The sequence below is a fragment of the Puma concolor genome, chromosome D2 (genome assembly GCF_028749965.1).
Source record: "Puma concolor isolate L17-30 chromosome D2, mPumCon1.1.hap2, whole genome shotgun sequence".
NCBI lineage: Eukaryota > Metazoa > Chordata > Mammalia > Carnivora > Felidae > Puma > Puma concolor.
Genome location: NC_141677.1, coordinates 29,934,437 through 29,957,121, shown reverse-complemented (window position 1 = coordinate 29,957,121; position 22,685 = coordinate 29,934,437). Strand labels below are relative to the sequence as shown.

The 22,685-nt window shown below is 37.3% G+C and overlaps 1 protein-coding gene across 4 annotated transcripts in view; it reads left to right on the top strand.

Moving 5' to 3' along the window:
* The window catches only part of DNAJC12 (DnaJ heat shock protein family (Hsp40) member C12), a 51,478-nt gene that overhangs the window by 3,385 nt on the left and 25,408 nt on the right, over positions 1-22,685 (top strand). For all 4 annotated transcript variants that reach the window (XM_086679824.1, XM_086679826.1, XM_025918323.2 and 1 more), the window contains exons 2-3: positions 7,255-7,333; positions 19,679-19,818. In XM_086679824.1, the coding sequence (XP_086535950.1) occupies positions 7,255-7,333; positions 19,679-19,818 (219 nt within the window). The remainder of the gene's footprint in view (positions 1-7,254; positions 7,334-19,678; positions 19,819-22,685) is intronic.

Here is a 22,685-nt window from a genome sequence, read left to right as displayed (position 1 = left end):
CACAATAATACTGGACACTTGGAACTTTGTAAATTTAGACAATTCTGTCTAAAGGGTTGGGGGGGGGCAGGGATAGAGGATCTGAGGTGGGCCCTGCCCTAATAGCAGTGAGCCTGATGTGGGGCTGGAACTCAGGAACAGTAGATCATGGTCTGAAGTTGGACACTCACCCAACTGAGCCACCGAGGTGCCTCTTAACAGACTTTTTAAAAGCAGTTTTAGATACATAGCAAAATTGAGTGGAAGGTATAGAGCTTTTCCATATACTTCCTTCCCTTCACTAATGCCTAGCCTCCCTGTTATCAACATCTCCACTAGGATGGTACACGTGCTACAACTGGTGAACCTACACTGATATAATCACCCGAAGTCCATAGTTTGCATTATGGTTCACTCTTGGGTTTGTACATTTTATAGGTTTGGACAAATGTATAATGACATTTATCATACAGAGTAGTTTCACTGCTCTAAAAATCCTCTGTGCTCCACCTGTTTGAATAATTTTTGACTTAAAGAAAAATTGCAAAAATAACACAGAGTTCATGAATATACTTCATCCCGCTCCCCTTAATGTTAACATTGTATTTACAATTATCACGCATAGTAAAATTATACAAATCAGAAAATTAGCATTGGCACAATAGTATTAACTCAACCAGGGGCCAGCAAGCTTTTTTTTTTTTTTTTTTTGTAAGGGGCCAGATAGACCAAGCCAGACTAGGGTGAGGCAAGCAGAGCACTTGGGATACAAAATTTAAGGAGGCACTAACTCTCAGGATTGTGCAAGTGCAAAAGTCTATGAGAGTAAGGTTACCTCCTTAAACCTAGGCATCCTGCTTGTTTCTCCTAGGTGCTGACCCTGAGACAGCAAACATTTTAGAGTTTGCAGGACTCTAGCACAACTATTCAATTCTGCCATTGCAAGAAAGTAGCCATAGATAATATGTAAATGAATGACGAAGGCTGTCTTCCCATACAATTTTATTTAAAAAAACAAAACAAAACAAAACAAACAGGTGGCAAGCCAGATATGTCCTTTGGGCTAGAGTTATTCAACCTCTGATCTAAAGGATAGGTCTCATTCTAATTTCATCAGTGTTTCTACTAATGTCTTTTTTCTCTTTCAAGATCCAAGCTAGAATCCATTATTACACTTAGGGGTCTTGTTCCCTGAGTTTCCTTCACAATGACAATTTCTCATACCTTCCTTTTTTTTTCATGACTTGGAAACTTTGAAAAGTAATGGTCAGTTATTTTGTAGAATGTCCCTCCGTTTTGGTTTGTCTCAGGTTTTCTCCTGATTAGGCTGAGGTTATGTGTTTTTGGAAAGAATACTGCTGAAGTGATATTGTACCTTTTTCAGTGTGTCATATCTGGGTACGGGATGTCAATATGTCCTAATGATCTAAACACATAGTTAAGGTTGTGTTTTTCAGGTTTCTTCTGCCAGGTTTTTCCACTGTAGGGTTACTATTTTCCCTTTGGTAATTAAAAAATATTTTTGGTGAAGATTCTTTGAGGCTATAGTGTTCCACTTCAGACTTTCACTGGCTGATTTTAGCATCTTTTGGTGTATCTTGCCTGTAACAGTTACTACGATGGTATTTGCCAAATGGTAACTTTCTATTTTCTTTATTCACTTTACATTTATTACTTGGAATTCTTCTGTAGAGAAGATATATCCTTTATCCCACATTTATTTATTTATTCAACTACTTTTGTCACTATGGATTAATAGTTACTGTATTTTATGGGTTATAACACAATACTACCATTATATATTTTGTGGCTCATATTATTTCTATAGCTTATGTTTTGATTATCATTTGATTACAATGATGTAGGATGATCTCACTGAATTTATTTTGGGAATATTGCTAACGTTTGGAGTTTTATATAAGGGAAAAATCCAGTTTCACACTAAGTGAACTGAAATGATGGATACTAATTCACCCACTTATTAAGATGAGTCTTCTCTTTTCTATAGCATATGAATTTCCATCACTAGAATCAGTTCATTCTTTTAATGAATAAATCATAATTTTCAGAAAGCTTCTCTTATGCTATAATGGTGTTAAAGAACATCTGTTAGTCTATAATTAAGTATTTATTCAACACTTGGCATTAGGCCAGTACTAGAAGTGATGGGGGTAAAAGAAAACAAAACAAAAAGGTGAGAAATTGTATAAGAACCTTGGCATCCAGCTGAGGAGCCAAACTAATACAAAGGAAATAGAGAAAAAATAAGGACTGTGCTATGCGGTATTGTTGGTAAGTGCAACAGAAATTACAGGAAGAATATCTGAAAAGATTTCAGAGAAGAGATGATGCTTGAAATGATCAGACTAGGTCAAAATTTAGACACATAGAGGGAGAGACAGAAGGCATTTGTGTGGCCAGAGAACGCTGGAGAAGATTCATCCAAGTGGGAACCGGATTAGTGCCTATTGCACACTGGAGTATTTGCTGACACAGATCAAAATATTGTGCTAATAGGCTGTGGAAAAGATAAGTTTTTAAGTTTTAAAGTTTAATTTCTAAAACTAATATTTTTTTAAAAAAAATTTAATGTTTCTTTAGTTTTGAGACAGAGACAGAGACAGAGACAGAGACAGAGAGAGTGAATGGAGAAGGGGCAGAGAGAGGGAGACACAGAATCCAAAGCAGGCTCCAGGCTCTGAGCTGTCAATGCAGAGCCTGACATGGGACTTGAACTCACAAACTGTGAGCTGAAGTTGGATGCTCAACTGATTGAGCCACTGGGTGCTCCATAAAAACTAATATACTTTCAATAAGAAGATGTGGGGTATGAAGAGAACATGGAGAAAAATATTAGCTTAGATGCTTAAAATCTGGGAGTATATGTGTGTGTATACACATATGCTATATTTATGTGTTATGTAAATACATGCATATATGCGTTAATATTTACAATGTGCATGTCTATATCTGTATGGAGGCAGACTGCCTGAGTTCAAATACTGGCTCTGCTACTTACCAGCCCTATGGCCTTGGGAAAACCACTTAACTTTTCTGTGTATTGACTTCTTAATCTGTAAAATGGGAATAATAACAGTACCCACCTCACAGAGTTGTGGGAATTAAATGAGATGCTATATGCACAGTGCTTAGAACAGTGCTTGGCATATAATAAGTCTTAATAAATCTTAGCTATTATTATTGTTATTATATATGTATATATATATATTATAATCCCTTTTAAGGTAAAACATTATGGTTTTATGCCTCATATAATGCTTTGTAGTTTACATTTCTTCATAGAACTATATTATATAATTTTTCTCAGATTATTAAAAGTCTTCTATTACAAGATGAGTTTTTAAAGTTTATTTATCTATTTTTTGAGAGAGAGTGAGAGAGAGAATATGAGCAGGAGAGGGGTAGAGAGAGAGGGACAGAGAGAATCCCAAGCAGGCTCTGAGCCATTAGCCCAGAGCCAATCTCACCAACCATGAGATCATGACCTGAGCTAAGACCAAGAGTCAGCTGCTTGGAGCGCCTGGGTGGCTCAGTCAGTTGAGCATCCGACTTCGGCTCAGGTCATGATCTCATGGTCTGTGAGTTCGAGCCCCGCGTCGGGCTCTGTGCTGACAGCTCAGAGCCTGGAGCCTGTTTCAGATCCTGTGTCTCCCTCTCTCTCTGACCCTTCCCCGTTCATGCTCTGTCTCTATCTCAAAAAAATAAATAAATGTTTAAAAAAATTAAAAAAAAAAAAGAGTCAGATGCTTAACCAACTGAGCCACCCAGGTGTCCCTACAAGATGATTTTTTTAATGACTGTAAAATATCTCAGCCTAAGAAATATTTCCGTTAACTTTAATATCTTATTACTGGACACATAGGTTTTGTTTAAAATTTATAACATTTTATTCGTTGAACCTTGTTGTAACTAAATAATTTGCCCACCTCTGACTATCTCCTTAGACAAATTTCTATAATTGGAATTGTTATATCAAAGAATAAAAAAAATTATACACTTTTATGTATATATACATATACATAAATATCTTCAATTCTATCACTCTTTGATATCTGGGTAGATAGATAGATAGATAGATCTCTGTATATATCTATTTTCAGGAAATTTTCATCCTTCCCCAAGAGAGTATGAGAATGTTCATTTCTTTGTACCCTCAATGACACTGGTCATTATCATGCCTTAGATGTTTTGATCTATTTGGTTATGAGTAAAGTTGAACATTTGTTTGTATGTTTATTGGCTAGCATAATAGGCAGTTTTCCAGACCATTGAACATTGGATTAGGAAAACAGGATTCAGTGGACCTTGACATGGAGGGCCTCATTTGTCCATGGACTACACTTGGCATGAGCACATGGGGTGGGGACGCCAGGAGATAAATGGAACATTCCCAAGACAAACTAACCTGCTTTACCAGTTAGTTTACCCAGAACCAGCCTACCTAGGAGATTTGTAATAAATTTTGTGACACTAAAACTATAAAAAGTAATGAAAGGCAGATATGGACTATTCTTAATTTTTTTAAATATTAATTTGGCAAAGTAAAGAAAATATAAATGAGAAACTAACAATCACATACATTAGCATTATTGAGAATTAACCATTTTAGTACTTTGCTTCCATGGACTTATACTAGAATGTTTCTTAATGGGATAAAAATGAAAAAATAAAACAACAAAAAAACCCCTCCGAATTTCCTACCTTTGATAGATATGTATAATTTTATCCATTTACCTTATTAAAGTCCTCCAATACATATATACATAAATATGTGTATAAGTGTGTAAAAAATGTATCTTGAAGGGTGAAACCTATTATCCTGGGGGGCTGAGGGGTAAAGGAACTTTTACTTTTTGTTCTGTATTGATATAAGTATCTTCAAAGAGAGATTATGAAATTCATAAATAGCTTAATTAAAAATGCTTACTACTACTACTAGAATCTTTAGAATTTTTAGTATTTTAAAATTTAAAGACAAGTCTCAGTCTCATTTTCTTTGTTATATAAGCAGTTTATAGTGACTGATGGTCACTATAGGTCACTCTATGGTCACTATAGGTTACTCTATGGTCACTATAGGTCACTATAGGTCACTCCTAGGGAGCACCTAGGAAGAGGAAACACAATTAATCACAGTTCTGAAAAGGAAGTCTATCTCTTCCTGTTATTCCACTGGATTCCCAGTAGATGCTTAACAAAGAAAAGAATAGTTATTAGTCTGGGCATTTAATGCATATGCTTATCTAGTACAGCCTGGCTGTATTATTATTTTTTTAAAGATTATTATTATTATTATTATTATTTTTTTAAAGATTTTATTTTTTATTTTTAATATTTTATTATTATTATTTTTTAAAGATTTTATTTTTTAGTAATCTCTACACCCAGGTGGGGCTTGAGCTCACAACCCTGAGATCAAGAGTCACATGCTGTTCCAATTGAGCCAGCCAGGCTTCCCTACAGCATGGCTCAATAAAAGTGAAGAAAATTTTTTCCAAGGATTGATTAAGGATGACATGGAGCTGATAAATTTATGTTTTTACCATGAGTCTTATGACAATTTTAAGCTGAGCCTCTTGAGAATTTGTTTCTCAAACAAGAGGTCCTTTCCTTTCATTAATTAGTGGATAGTAAATATGCAACTTGGTAATAGATCCCTAAGAATTCTGCCATTGGTTAAGATTATTGGATTTGACAGGCACCTGGGTGGCTCAGTTGGTTGAGTGTCCGACTTTGGCTCAGGTCATGATCTCACAGCTCATGAGTTCAAGCCCCGCATCAGGGGCTGGCTGCTGTCAGTGCAGAGCTCACTTCAGATCCTCTGTCTCCCTGTGTCTCTGCCCCCTCCCTGCTCATGCTCTTTCTATCAAAAATAAATGAATATTAAAAAAAAAAAAAAGATTACTGGATTTGAAGTCCAACTTCTTAGTTAACAAAAAATTTGGCTTTTTTAGTAACTAGTTAAATGATTTCAGACAAGTTACTTAACCACTGACATTTAGTTTTAGCTATTATTATTGAGTTCTTACTACAATTAGGCTTTGTGTTAAATGCTCTATTTCTATCATTCATGTAATATAAAGATAAGGAAACTAGGCACATGGAAGTTATACAACTTGCCTAAAGTCTCTGGCAGAACTGGGCTTTAAAATGAAGCAATCAGGGGCACCAGCCTGGCTCAGTCAGTAGAGGATGTGACTCTTGATCTCAGGGTCATGAGTTTGAGCCCGACGTTGGGTGTGGAGCCTACTTAAAATAAAAATTAAAAAACAATATAAAACAAACAAAATAAAACAAATTATATTGTGGAGCCACATAACCACTGTTGTCTCCTGCTGCTGTCATTGGAATTATAATTAACAAAGACAAGTATTGATTATGCATGATAATAAGGTTTAGATGGCTGAGTGAAATCAAATCAAATCAAAATGCCTCTCAAACTTCATATTAGTTTGGCTGAAGTTTCTCTTTTCCCAATCAAAATCTCCAACTACACTGTTAATTGGTAACAAAATTAACAGGTTTGAATTATGTCCTTTTAATTGTGAAATTCTTAATAAAAAAAAAGAGGGGGGCAAAAGGCCTAACGAGGGAACTTTATAATGGGTCATTTATAAACTAGACAGTCATCCTTGAATAATGAATGATGACTAAGCATCTTTTGAAGAACTTAGATGAGTGAACGCCTCTTCTATGTATTCTTAGAATAAACCTATCTGACCATTTGTGACATTTAAATATATTGAGCTCACAGGTGTCTTGGGCTATCATCTAAATGCAGTAGCAAGTTAGGGGTGCCTGGGTGGCTTGGTCGGTTAAGCGTCTGACTTCGGCTCAGGTCATGATCTCACAGTCTGTGAGTTCAAGCCCCACGTCGGGCTCTGTGCTGACAGCTCAGAGCCTGGAGCCTGTTTCAGATTCTGTGTCTCCCTCTCTCTCTGCTCCTCCCCTGTTCATGCTCTGTCTCTCTCTGTCTCAAAAATAAATAAACGTTAAAAAAAAAAAATTAAAAAAAAAATAAATGCAGTAGCAAGTTAAACTGTTATCAGCATTTGGACAGAAGTTTTTATTGAATGCTTTCTGAATTTCATTATCAAGGCATTATTTCTTAGAGTAAAATGTCAAAATACAAATACAAGGATCACAATAAAAGTTGGGTTGATCATGGCTGTTTTGAAAAGGAATGATGCCCAACTTCTTTCTTAATGCCGTTTAATTTGGAATCCTTATTTTTAACATCAGTTTTTGTTTTAGGTTGAACAAATCCTGGCGGAATTTAAAGCCAGAGCCTTGGAATGTCACCCTGACAAGCATCCTGAAAACTCCAAAGCTGGTAAATATTTAATAATGTCCGTTTCCCATAAAAATGAATAATATCTAAATCTAAAAAGCTATTGAATAATTACCTAATTTTCTTTTATATATTATGCTCAAACTTATTCTTTCATTCAATGCCAAAGAATGTTTTTTGCACTATTTGATGGTAGGAGGGGAGGGAATGGTGTAGGGTCCTTTCTCCAATAGTAGTCATTTCTCATCCATTTTTCTTTCTGCTGTAACATGCTGCTTCCTGGTTTAAAATTTGTTCACTTTATGCTTTATTTCACCAGCTCTTGAGAGTTAACATGACTTAAGTATGTTTGTAACTAGGTGATTGTCTTGATGAGAACTTGATGTATTTTCTTCTTTTGGGGGAACTGAATATGTCTCTATATGATATATGGTAATATATTCATACTTTTGAGTTTTTTCTTTAGCATAATTTAAATTCCCTTATCATAAATTTTGACATAACTGCTCATGTGTATCTCAACTTAAAATAATACAGACAGGAGGAGCACCTGGGTGGCTCAGTCGGTTGAGTGTCCGACTTTGGCTCAGGTCATGATCTCGCGGTCTGTGAGTTTGAGCCCCATGTCGGGCTCTGTGCTGACAGCCCAGAGACTGGAGCCTGCTTCCAATTCTGTGTCTCCCTCTCTCTCTGCCCCTCCCCCGCTCATGCTCTGTCTCTCTCTCTCTCTCTCTGTCAAAAATAAATAAACATTAAAAAAAATAATAATACAGACAGGGGCACCTGGGTGGCTCAGTTAAGCACCCAACTCTTAGTTTCGGTTCTGGTCAGGATCTCGTGGTTTGTGGGTGTGAGCCTTGCATCAGGCTCACTGCAGTCAGCCTGTCAGTGCAGAGCCTGCTTCAGATCCTCTGTCCCTCTCTCTCTGCCCCTCCCCTGTTTGCGCTTTCCCAATAAATAAATAAATAAATATTAAAAAAAGTACAAACATACCATTTATCCTTCTTTAACCTGTCTCCCTCCTGCTCCTCTTTTATCTCTCTCCTTCCTTTTAGAGCCAAACTTCCTGAAAAAGAAGTCCACAGTTTATATCTCTACTTCCTTCGCCAATTTTCAATTTATCCCAGGCTGACTTCCCTCTCACCTTTCTTGGAAATGGCTCTTGTAATAGTCATCAAAGACTTCTTGGCTGCCAAATCCAACATTTACTTTTTTAGGTTTTATCTTCCCTGAGTTTGCATCAGAAATTGGCACTGTTGACCAGGCCTCCTTGAAACATTCTTTCTTTTAGGTACCAAGATACGCACTCATACTTTTCCTCCAACTTCTTGGGCTTTTCTTTCTTTCTTTCTTTCTTTCTTTCTTTCTTTCTTTCTTTCTTTCTTTCTATCTCTTTTTAATGTTCATTTATTTTTTAGAGAGAAAGGAAGAGTGTGAGCAGGGCAGGGCAGAGAGAGAGGGACAGAATCTGAAGCAGGCCCCAGGCTCTGAGTTGTCAGCACAGAGCCTGATGCGGGGCTTGAACTCATGAGTGGTGAGATCATGACCTGAGTGGAAGTCAGACACTTAACCAACTGAGCCACCCAGGCACCCCTTCGGTTTCTCTTTCTGTCTCTGTCGTGACTCCTCTTCTGCCTTAAATTTCCCTCCTAAACTCTCATTTCTGGGCTAACTCCCCACTTTCTCTCTGGAGTCTTTTTTAAAAAAATGTGTTTATTTGTTTTGGAGACAGAAAGAGAGAGAAAGAGAGCAAGTAGGGGAGGGGCAGAGAGAGAGGGAGACAGAATCTGAAGTAGGCTCCACACTCTGAGCTGTTAGCACAGAGCCTGAAGTAGGGCTTGAACTTGTGACCAGCGAGATCACAACCAGAGCTGAAGTCAGATGCCTAACTGACTGAGCCACCCAGGCACCCCAATTTCTCCCTGGAGTCTTGTCCAAGTCTGTGGCTTCAGTCATTAGCTGAAAGCTGAAAGCTGAAAGCTGAAAGCTGATGGCTTTCCAGTCTATCCTTAACTCAGTTCTCATTCTGATCTTTGGACTCTAGTTTTGAGTGTTCTTAGAAATCTTCATTTGGAGACATTTCAAAGTCACCTTGTCAGAAACTGAACTCATTGTTTTCCTCTCACCCTGTCTCAAATCTTGCTCATCTTTGTGTTTCCCCATCTTAATAAATGGCAACCCCATCCATTTAATTGGTCAAGCAGAAACCTGTCTCCTTGCTCTCCCTTATGTCTACATCTGTTCAGTTACCAAATGCTGGTGATTTACTTTCCACGTCTCTCCTGGAGGTCTTTTTCCCTACATCTTCACAGCCCCTAGAGTAGACAAGTAACCATCATTTCATGCCTGGATCCCTACAGCACTCCTTTCATTGCTTCACACTGCAGAGAGTGGATTTCTTTTTAGTTATGGAAAAGATAAAATATTTAATATGTACAAAAAAGGTATAAGAATACTATAGCAAATACCTATGTATGCACACCTAGCTTAAAACTTCAGCAATGTAGTTGAAGTCTTTGTGTATTTCTTTTGTTTTTAATTTTTTTAATGTTTATTTATTTCTGAGACAGAGAGAGACAGAGCATGAGTGGGGAGGGGCAGAAGGAGAGGGAGACACAGAATCAGAAGCAGGGTCCAGGCTCTGAGCTGTTAGCTCGAACTCACAAACCATGAGATCATGACCTGAGCCAAAGTTGGTCGCTCAACCAACTGAGCCACCCAGGCACCCCAAGTCTTTGTGTATTTCTACCTTGATTTTATCCTCAGGGTAGGTACTGTAATACTGTCTTACATTAGATGATTATGTTTACTATAGGTGCATATTATGGGTTTGTGTGTAGTATGTATATGTATATGATTTTTCTATAAGGAAAATATTATGATTAAGACCTATCTTAATCCGCATTGCACAAATGATAAAACCCAAACTCCTCTTCATTAAAAAATTTTTTCCTTTATCTCTTTTTAAAGTTTTTATTTACTTACTTTGAGAGAGAGAAAGTGTGAGCAGGGGAGGGGCAGAGAGAGACAGGAGAGAGTGAGAATCCAAAGCAGGCTTGCACTGCTAGTGTGGAGCCTGATGCAGGGGCTTGAACTTACGGACCATCAGATCATGACCTGAGCTGAAGTTGGATGCTTAACCGACTGGCTTAACCACCTTAGCTACCCAGGTGCCCCAATTTTCTTTTATCTTAAGTTTCTTTATTAATTTTCTCTAGAAATCATTGATCCTTTTGATTTGTATAAATAGGCCATTTTCCAATATATCAAGTCATTTTTGTTATACTTTTTAAAAATTGAAAAAATTATTTTATTATTATTATTGTTATTATTATTATTTTGAGAGAGAGAGCGCACACAAGAATGGGAGAAGGGCAGAGGGACAGAGAGAGACAGTCCCAAGCAAGCTCCACATTCAGCATGGAGCCTGATGTGGGGCTCCATCCCACGACCCTGAGATCATGACCTGAACTGAAATCAAGAGTCAGGTGCTCAACCAACTGAGCCACCCTAGTGCCCCATTTTTTGTTATATGATTTTTGCCCTTTTTATTGAGGCACAATTTGTTTAAGGCAATGTGAAGAAACTGTAAGTACAAGCTTGATAAATTTTTGTCTACATATTACCAGTTTAACTGCTGCTCAGATGGATGTAGAACATTTCTGGCACCCAAGAGTCCCTTTTTACATCCTGTTCAAAGTCAGTATCCTGTCCCATTTTTGGATCTCTATTTCATTGACTAGTTTTGCCTAGTTTTGAATTTCATCTAAATGGAGTCATACAGTATATACTCTTTTGCTTTACATTATGTCTGTGATAGTTGCCCATTCTGTACTTGCAGCAATAGTTCATTCTATGTAATTGCTGGGTCTTTAGGTGCAAGCCCCTTCACGTTGTGCTTCCTGACTCCTTTGCATCTCTCCATTTTCATTTTCTCTCTACTACCATGCCTAAAATCCCATGTTTCAGCCACACAGAACTACCTTGATTCCTCAATATGCCTTGTTTTCCACTCTTCAGAACTTTATGCCTGCTTCTTCCTCTGTCTGGCTCCCTGTGAGGCCTGCACACCTCTCCACCTTGCTTTGATTGGTTAGCTCATCCTCTTGTGTCAGGTTTCAGCTTAGTCATGATTTCCTGTGGGAAGTTATGTGTGCCCCAGGTACCCAGAGCACACTGTACTTCAGGCAGCAAACCGTGTATCACACAATCTCCTTGTTGCCTATTTGCTTATTAGTCATGCTGAAAGCTCAGTGAGGCAGGCCTCCTGCTATCTTGTTCATAGTAATATGCCCCTCGCATATTACTCGCATAGCACCTACCATGGAGGACACCTACTTTGTGCAAATCATTTATTGAATGAGTGAATGAATAAATTTCATGAACATTTCTTTAGGAGACATATTAATTACCTCTTTGAACTGGAGTTAGTATTAAGATAGATGCCCTGACGTAAAAGTATAAAAATTTGACAAAAACTTTTTTTTTTTTTAATTTTTTTTTTCAACGTTTATTTATTTTTTGGGACAGAGAGAGACAGAGCATGAACGGGGGAGGGGCAGAGAGAGAGGGAGACACAGAATCGGAAACAGGCTCCAGGCTCTGAGCCATCAGCCCAGAGCCCGACGCGGGGCTCGAACTCACGGACCGCGAGATCGTGACCTGGCTGAAGTTGGACGCTTAACCGACTGCGCCACCCAGGCGCCCCAAAAATTTGACAAAAACTTAAAAACAACTACCACCCCAGGTTATTCTTTAACTGGGTTCTTTTCCAATAAAGCGTGGCTTTGAGTTGTTTCTCTGTCCCTGGCAAACAATTTCTGTTTGGGGTACATGATGAATCACTGTGCAATCATTGCCATTTCTGGTTACCATAGTGATGGGAATTTTCACGTACGGGCTACCTCAAGGCTTCTTGTTCAGAGAAACACTGAACTGTAAATATTGTTTAAAATGAAAGGTACACAGACATCAATATCTTCCCCTGTCGGGCTTGTAGTTGATAGATGATTCAATCTTTGGGTAGAAATTGTTTTCAAGTCTGTTTAAGTATCCATTTAATCAATTTAGATTAATATGACCTTCTGAAAATTTAAGTGGTTCTTTATACACTTGAAGAAGGATTAAGAATACTGATAAAAATATTGTAAAATGTTAAACAAAAATTCATCCGGTGCTGAATTTTAGTTTGACAGAAATTCAGAATACATTAGGCAGATTTTGAAACATAATTCATTAAGGTGAAAGTTTATAGAGCAACTACATTATACTTGTATGTATACCTTTTTGGTTCATTAAGTGTAGTCTTAATCATTTCCATTACTAATTACTAATATGTTATCACGATGGAGTAGTAGATATGGAGCACAATCTTGTCTGTCTGGATTGCTCCTAGCTCCCACTTATGAGCTAGTTGAACTTGGACAATCTCTTTGAGCCACAGTGTTCTAATAGGAAAAATGGGTAGACTAATAACATCATTGCTTCATGCACCTGATGTGGAGAGTAACATTCCTGAGCATGCAGGAATAGCTCAGTGAATGTTGGCAATTATGACTCACTGGACTTTCTTTAGTTGTTGTTGTTTTTTTAAATGCAGGATTCCAAGATAAAAATTTAATAGAATGAGATAGTTTTCTTTTTTGTAAGTAAACATTACATCTTTCTCCTTTTCATTCTTTTTTTTTTTTTTAATTCTAAATCCAAGGCTTTTAGGTTTTGAGAAATCCGTTCTCTTCTTCAGGTGGGGGTGATGTAGGCAGGACCAGTTATGCTATAGACATTGTGTCACTGAGCTCAAAAGCTCCTGGCTGGTGTTCATGACAGTCCTGTGTGTACACGTGACAGTAACTGTTCCAGGCCAATGCTTTATTAACTTCTCTCTGACCTTGAAGAAGGGGATTTCAGACTGAATTAAAGATCTGTGAAATGGTATTTTTGTTATTGATTTGTAGGCTTCAAAAACATTGGGGTATTTGAAGGAGAGCTCCTTGTCCTTGCTAACTGATATCTTCTCATGTCTCCATGCTTTCCTACTTTAAAAACTCTTTATTGCTTTTTTATCTGTGAATAAAAATAACATACAGTAATAAATAATGTTGAAAGTGAAAGTACTCTCTTATCTCTCCCTAGCAGAGAAACACTATTAACAGTCGTGTATTTTCCTCCAGATTTTTTTCAAGGTATGTTCTGATATTATATTTTTATTATTATTTTTCAAGTAATTGTAAGTGGCCTACATTTAAAACGTGGCTATAATAATACAAATTCTATTGTGAAATATGAATTTAAAAGAACTTCTGTATTTTCAGAACAGACCTAGGAGTTAAATCAGAATGTCTTTCAAAGGTCCCAGCGTCATTTGCTCACGTAAGCTTATAAAATGAGATCTCTCTTCTCAGAACTGGTAAATGTTTATCTTGTGTGATTCATTTGATTAGCTACATATTAAAGGGCAAATATAAACCCAAACTCATTTTTATTAAATGTGGTGGAGAGGATGGAACAAGGAAAGGCCACCTATCAGGAAAGATAAAGTCTCTTTAGCTTTCTGCTTATCAGTTGTTGTCAAGGCATTGACATCAGAATAATCCCAAGCAGCCTTATTTCATTCTGGAGACTCTGTAAAACAGGTTAACAGTAATGTGCAAAGAAAAGGTGACTCATAGGGGCATCTGGGTGGTTCAGTCAGTTAAGCATGACTTCAGCTCAGGTCATGACCTTGCAGTTCATGGCTTTGAGCCCCGCATCAGGCTCTGTGCTGACAGCTCAGAGCCTGGAGCCTGCTTCATGTTCTGTATCTACCTCTCTCTTTGCCCCTTCCCCACTCATGCTGTCTGTCTCTCTCCCAAAAATAAATATACATTAAAAAAAATAGGGGCGCCTGGGTGGCGCAGTCGGTTAAGCGTCCGACTTCAGCCAGGTCACGATCTCACGGTCCGTGAGTTCGAGCCCCGCATCGGGCTCTGGGCTGATGGCTCAGAGCCTGGATCCTGTTTCCAATTCTGTGTCTCCCTCTCTCTCTGCCCCTCCCCCGTTCATGCTCTGTCTCTCTCTGTCCCAAAAATAAATAAACGTTGAAAAAAAAATAAAATAAAATAAAAAAAATAAAAGGTGACTCATAGATAAATATATAAATCTTTACAACCACTGCTGTGGTAGTAACTGGCATATGCATCTGTGGTGATAATTTAATGAGCTTTTTATTCCTGTTGGAAAAAGTGACATCTTATTTGTACAGTGGGACATTTAAATTGTCGTCAGCAGCAGGAAGGATTACTCACTGGAGTGAGCTGCTATGGCAAGATGCTTTTTATTAGTTTGTTTATTTCCCTGTAATTTTCAATAACCCCATCTTTAGGGTCTTTCCTTTAATCCACCAGTTGCTCCTACCTCCAGTGGTGATATTAAGTAGCAAATGACTTGTGAGGTACTGTGCTGTCCAGCTTTGGAGTAGGGTCTTGGGGGGACCCTACTGTGGCAGGAAGTATGTCTGGTTGTTGGGGGAACACTTAAAGTGGTGGTGTTTGGAGGATGGGGGCTCAGAAATACCAAATCTTTACCACCTGGGGTATAGAAGTATTTCAGTATTTCCAGTACCATCAGTGTTGATGGTACATTTGCTTCAACACCTGTTTGAGAGACTCTTGACTAATTCCAATGAGGTATTTTAAGCACTATCAGAGCAATTTAATTAGTTTCCCCACTGATACTATTAAAATGTTCCTAATTCACAAAGTGAAGAATATGTGTCATTTCTTTGGTGGTTGGAGCTCAGAAAATAGTACTATATAACATCTTTATTATATTCACCTCAAAATAGGAAACATTCACTCATTGATTCATTGAACAAATACTTTTTGAGCACCTGCTATGCTGTTTCAATGCAAAGGATATAGCAGAGAACAAAACAGATAAAGTCTCTGTTTTCACAGAGTTTGTATTCTGGTAGAGGGGATAGATCATAAACAAATAAATACATAATGGCCCAGGACAAGTACTATAAAGAAAAGTAAAGTAGGGCAAGGGAGATAAAAGCGTGGGGCTAATGTACAGGCATTTTATATAACATAGTCAGGGAAGACCACCTCCACAAGACAGCATTTGTGATGACATCTGAAGGAAGTAAGCCATATGAGTGCCTGGGGTAAAAGTATTCTTTGTGGAAAGGATTGTAAGTGCCAAAGTCCTGCTTGGCATACTCAAGGAGGATCAGGGAACTCCTTTGGCTGTATCAAGGGAGATGGGGAAAGCAGAAGAAAATGAGGTCAGAGAAGGAAGAGAAGGTAGAGGGCAGGCAGAGCATGTTAGGCCTACTAGCCATGCCATTTCTCGTAAGAATTTTTAGTTTTACTCTGAGAGAAATGGGAAGTTATTAAAAGTCATTTTGAGGAGAGGAGTGATATTATATTACTTATTTTTAAAAAGGTCTCTCTGACTGCTGTGTAGAAAACAGATTGAGGCAAAGGCAAGGAGATTGGTTGAGAAGCTGGTATAATACTCCAACCAAGAGAAGATGGCGGCTTGAACCAGAGCAGTGATAGTGGAAATGGCAGCAAGGGGTCAGATCTTGGATATATTTTAAAAGTAGAGCCACTAGGGTTTGCTAAGGGATTAGAAGTGAGATGTGAGAGAAAGATAAAAGTCAAGGATGACTCCAAGTGCACAGAAAACTAATGAAATATTTTCTGACCCCCCAAGCAGAATCAATTGTGTCTCTATATTTCTTTTTTTTAAGTTTATTTAGAGAGAGAGAGAGAGGCCCTTGCCTGTATATTTCTATCACATGATTTTGAAATGGTTTGTTTATGTGTCTGATTCCTTACTAGACTTTGAGCTTCTGAAGGGCACAACTTGGATCTTACTGATGAATGATGACATTTTATTATCCCTGGAGGTGGAGAAGAAAGTGGAGATTGGAGGGTAGCATCCATTGCAGGAAAAAAATGGAAAGTGCATGAATGGAAGTGGAGAGCACCAGCTGGGGAACCTGGCCCGTTAGGGTTTGATTTTGTGGCTCCATCACTTGATGTTTTGGGACTTTGGGCAAGTTACATCAACTCCTTCAGCCTTAGATTCTTTAAAATGGGAATAATAATAATAATAATAATAATAATAATAATATCCACCTCATAAGGTTGTTGTGAAAAAGAAAGAAACTCTGTACTCATTAGTAATTACTTCCCATTTTCCCCTGTCCAGCCCCTGGTAACTATGAATCTACTTACTCTCTCTACAGATTCATCCATTCTGGATATTTTATATCAATGGTATTATACAATATGTGGCTTTTTGTGACTGACTTCTTTCATTTAGCATAGTGTTTTCAAGTCTCATCCATTTTGTAGCATGTTTTAGTACTTAATTTATTTTGTGGCTGAGTGATAATTTCACTAAATGTATATACCACAGGGGCACCTGGGTGACTCAGTGGTTGAGTGTCTGACTCTTGATTTCAGCTCAGGTCATGATCCCAGTGTCATGGAATCGAGCCCCACATCTCTCTCTCTCTCTCTCTCTCCCTCTCTCTCTCTCTCTCTCTCCCTTTGCCCTTCTCCCCCCATATGCACTTTCTCTCTAAAATAAAAAAATATATATATGCATTTGTTTATCCAACTACTAACTTATGGAAATTTGAGTTGTTTACACTTTATGGTTAGTATAAATAGTGTAACTATGAACATTCATATACAAGTTTTTGTGTGGGTGTATGTTTTCATTTTTCCTGGGTGTATATTTAGGGTTGGAATTTTTGGGTCATATGGTAACTCTATGTTTAACATTTTGATGAACTGGTAAACTGTTGGGTATTTTTTGTTTTGTTTTGGTTTGTTTTGTTTTATTTATTTATTTTGAGAGAGAGAAAGAGAGAACAAATTGGGGAGGGGAAGAAAGAGAGAGAGAGAGAATCCCAAGCAGGCTCTGCACTCTCAGCACAGAGTCTGACATGGGTCTCAAACCTACAAACCATGAGATCATGATCTGAGCCGAAATCACAAGTTGGACGCTTAACTGACTGAGGCGTCCAGGTGACCCTGGTAAATTGTTTTTCAAAACAGTTATCCTGTTTTACAATCCCACCTGCAATACATGAGGCTTCAAATTTCTCCACATCCTCACCAACACTTGTTATTATCTATCTTTTTATTTTAGCCATTCTAGTGATTATGAAGTGTTCTCTCACTGTGGTTTTGATTTGTATTTTCCCAATGACTTATGATGAACATTTACTCATGTGTTTATTGCTCATTTGTATATCTTCTTTGGAGAAATGTCTATTCATTTCCTTTACTAATTTTTAAATAGGCTATTAGTCTTTTTATTGAGTTGTAAGAATTTATATATTTTAGATATACATTCCTCATCACATCTCTAATTTGAAAATATTTTCTTCCATTCCATGGTTTGTCTTTTCACTTTCTTGATGATCTCTGAAGCACAAAATTTTCAGTTTTGATGAAGTACAATTTTGTTTCATTTGTTTGTTGTTTGCACTTGTGCTTTTGGTGTCATGTCTAAAGAGCTGTTGCCTAATCCAAGGTCACAAGGATTTACTACCATATTTTTTCTCAGAGTTTTATAGTTTTAGCTTGTACATTTAGATCTATGACCCATTTTATCACTTCTTGGCATTTTGGCTAAGATCAAATGTAAGTCTATGATCCATTTTGAGTTAGTATTTGTATATGGTGTGAGGTAGGGATCCAATTTCATTCTATTATATGTGGATATCCAGTTGTCCCAGCACCATTTGTTGAAAAGACATTTTTTTTCCCCAATTTAATGATCTTGGTAGATGACTGTAAATTTGAGGGTTTATTTCTGGACTCTCAATATCCCATTTATTTATGTTTAGTCTAATGCCAGTACCACACTGTTTTTATTAGAGTAGTTGTATAAAAGTTTTAAATTGGGAGTGTGAATTCTTCCAACTTTATTTTTATTTTTCAAGATTATTTTGGTTATTCTGGGTCCCTTGCATGTACATATGGATTTGTTAGGATGAGCTTGTCAATTTTTGCAAAAAGAGGCAGCTGGGATTTTGATAGAGATTGTATTAAATCTATAGAGCAGTTTGGAGAGTATTACCATCTTAGCAATGTTAGGTCCTCTGATCCATGAATATTGATGTCTTTCTATTTATTTAGATATTTAATTTCTTTCAACAGTATTTTATAGTTTTCAACATATAAATCTTCCACTTCTTTTGTTACCATTTTTTCTAAGTATTTTATTCTTTTGGATGCCATTGTAAATGGAATTCCTTAATTTCATTTTTCAGATTGCTCACTGCTACTGTATAGAAGCACAATTGATTTTTGTGTATTGATCTTACATACTGTTCTATAGAAAGTTTTAACTTCAGGGGCACCCGATGGCTCAGTTGGTTAGGCATCTTACTCTTGATTTCAGTTTGGGTCATGATCTCATGGTTTGTGAGTTCGAGCCCTGCATCTGGCTCTGCACTAACAGTGCAGAGCCTGCTTGGGATTCTTTCTCTCTTATTTTCTCTGACCCTCCCCCACTCACACTGTCTCTCTCTCTCTCAAAAAAAAGGTGCTGCAATGGAAATAATCCAGCTCCACTAAAAAGAGAGAGAGAGAGAGAGAGAGAGAGAGAGAAGTTTTAACTTCATTGAGGAGCAGAAGAGACATTGCAAGTGTTTCCAAAAGGGACACGAATGGTTTCTATTGTTTGCCATCTGGTCAAATAGATCATTGACAAAGCTACCACTTATCAACTACCTACCATTTTATGTCTTGTGCTTAAAACTTCCCAATATCTTCTTATTGCTCTTACAACAAAAAACCAGACCAGAATCCTTAGGCCTCTAAAGTCCTGGATGATCAGGCCCTTGTCTAGTCCATAGCCCCATTCTTCATTGTTCTTTCCAGCCCTGTGTCCTCCAGCCATATTGGCATCCTCTACTTTTTCTAAATCACCATGCTCTTTCCTGCCTTAGAGTCTTCATTTACACTGTTCCTCTAGCCTGATCACTGCCCTTCCTCATAACTACCACTAGAAAAGGTAGTTTTCTTCCTAGTAGATAAAATTGTAATTTTGAAAATGTTTATAAATGTCAGTCCCACTAAATAGTTCATGTATACTGTTCACACTTGTGTCATTAGCACCTGTAACAGCATCTGGCACATCACTGGAGCTCAGTAAAAGGAGTGGCTAAATTGTGAGTCAGACATTTTACATACATGATCTCACTTGTCCTTATGATTCACTTCACAAGAGGAAACTAAAGCTTGAAAAGGTGAACTGGCTCAAGGTCACACAGTGAGTAAAAAACAGAGACATACTCCAGTGAGATCAGTTTGCTTGGGAGTTTAAAATAACTCCTCCAGGAAAGAAGTGCTCATCTTTTGATTTGCTTTCCAGTGGAGACTTTTCAGAAACTGCAGAAGGCAAAGGAAATTCTCACTAATACAGAGAGTCGTGCCCGGTATGACCATTGGCGAAGGAGCCAGATGTCAATGCCATTCCAGCAGTGGGAAGCTTTGAGTGATTCGGTGAAAACAGTAAGTTTCTCTCCAGGATGATGTGAATTTATGAAGCTCAGGCTTCCCATGGATTAGACCCACACAAGAGCTCAAGAAGTCAATAAGTAAAGGGGGGAGACCAAGAAGCTGGTAGAATCTGTATATAACTCAGTGTCCACAAACTTCTGTGAAGGAAAATTCGATGGATCAGTGCCAGAAGAGCTCATGACTGCAAGAGCTCATTGGCTGTTTGATTCAATATATACAGTCCTCATTATCATTTATTGTTTTACACATTCTGATAACTGTGCTTCTCAAGTTGCTCATATAATACTGCTGAATTTGAACCAATGCAAATTAATCTCCTCCATCTTTTTAGTTCATATCAACCTGTTCTCTTGTCAAGGCTTATGAATTCTGTAAAACACAGAGTTTGATTAATTAAAGAAAACTGTAAATTATTTTAAGCTTATTATTGTTATAGGTTCAGAGAGACTTCTTAAACCATTGTATTCTCTTTCTTCATGCTATTAAAAAAACTAAATATAGGGGCCTAGGGTGGCTCAATCAGTTGAGTGTCTGAGTCTTGATTTTGGGTCAGGTCATGATCCCAGGGTCATGGGATCCAGCCCTGCATCAATCTCTGCATTGAGGGTAGAGCCTGCTTAAGATTCTCTCTCTCTCTTTCTCGTTCTCTCTCCCTCTGCCCCTTCACTGCTCATATGCATGCATGCTCATTCTCTCTTTCAAAAAAAAAACCCTAAATATAAAAAAATAAGTATAATTACCATGTTATATACTTATTTTGTTCTTACATTGACCTTTATATATTATATAGAAAATATGATTTAAAAATTTTTCTACATTCTCAAGTATGACTTATTATCCAGCTTTTTAAAATAGGGACACTTTTCTATGACATGAGACTTAAAATACACAAGTTACTTTATTATATGTATATTTACTTATTTAAATGCAAGTTAGTTAACGTAAGTATAGTATTGGTTTCAGGAGTAGAACCAAGTGATTCATCACTTACATATAACACCCAGTGCTCATCCCAACAAGTGTCTTCCTTAATGCCCATCACCCATTTAGTTCATCCCCCACGAACTTTCCCTCCAGCAACCCTCAGTTTGTTCTCTGTATTTAAGAGTCTCTTATGGTTTGCTTCCCTCTCTGTTTTTATCTTATTTTATTTTTCCTTCCCTTCCCCTATGTTTATCTGTTTTGTTTCTTAAATTCACAAATGGGTAAAATAATATGGTATTTGTCTTTCTCTGACTGACTTATTTCACTTAACATGATACTCTCTAGTTCCATTTATGTTGTTGCAAATGGCAAGATTTCATTCTTTTTGATTGCCAAGTAATATTCCAGTGTGTGTGTGTGTGTGTGTGTGTGTGTGTGTGTGTACACAAATTACTTTATAGGCAAGTCTTTAGGGACATTTGATAGAATTAGTCTATAAGGGGATTCACATCTCTTAAATTACACCCCTTCAGGTCATTTAGATTTCCTTCTTAACAGTTTTTATTTAAAAAAGAAAGCAAATTGTTTTTTCACTGATAAAAGACCTATAATAGTGAGGGAGAGTCTTTGACATAATGGGGAAAACATTGCAAAACTTTCAAAGTGTATATAGTTGAAAGCCACTGTACATAAAATGTAAACTGTTTTGTTCATCTCATATTGGAATAAGTTATATATTCATGTGATTTGTTTCAAGTAGGTTAATTATTTATGAAGGATTAACCATATGATTATTGAGTATATACACAAAATAACTAGATTCTTTAAAAATGTAGTAACTACTTCACATACTCAAAAATAAGAGTTTTTTCCTTTCCATTGTGTATATCCAAAATTCCTTGTTGACACTGACTAAATAAACACTGTTCCACCATCTCCACATAACCATATTTCCATTCTCCTGAGTATGACACGTTGTAACTGCAATTGAATTAGTGACCCTTGCTATGCTAATACGTTTGGATTTACAATGTGCTTTTTTTTCTTTTTTTGATGATCTACTGAACTCTGTTATTTAATTTTAACCACTAAAATCAAATTAGCTGTGGATTTTTCAAAAAATTTTCTCCAAATTTCTCCTTTATATTGCCAATGTCTTTCCTTTAAATGCTAATTTTCTGTCTCCAAACATGTCATTTCTGCCTTGAATTTAGGTTAACTATGGACTGTTTGAAGTCTTACAATACAATATAATATTTTATTTTATTTTTTGTTTTTATTTTTCTTAACGTTTATTTATTTTGAGAGATTGTACGTGTGTATGAGGCAGAGAGAGAGGGAGGGAGAGAATCCCAAGCAGCCTCCACACTGTCCCCGCAGAGCCTGGTGCAGGGGTCTATTCCACAAACTGTAAGATCATGACTTGAGCCGAAATCAAGAGTCAGATGCTTAACCGACTGAGGCACCCAGGCACCCCACAATAATAATATTTTAGATATTACTGGCTGAATCATTTGTCTTGTCAGCAAAATTGAAACAGTATGCTGAGCCAGTATATGGTTTGAGATTTTTTTATTAATGGAACAAAAATGATAAGATGCATATCTTTTTGCTTTAAATCAACGGTGATATTTTTTTCATGTACAGTCCTCTTAGGGCTAAACCTTGTTGTTTTCCTTAAAAAAACTTTTTGTAATGTTTATTTATTTTTGAGAGAGAAAGACAGCGTGAGCAGGGGAGGGGTAGAGAGAGAGGGGACACAGAATCTGAAGCAGGCTACAGGCTCCAAACTGTCAGCACAGAGCCAACGCGGGGTTTGTGAGTCGAACTCACAAACCGCGAGATCATGACCTGAGCCAAAGTCAGACGCTTAACCTACTGAGCCACCTAGGTACCCCTAAACCTTGTTTAGGGTGCTTGCTTTTGTTTCTCTT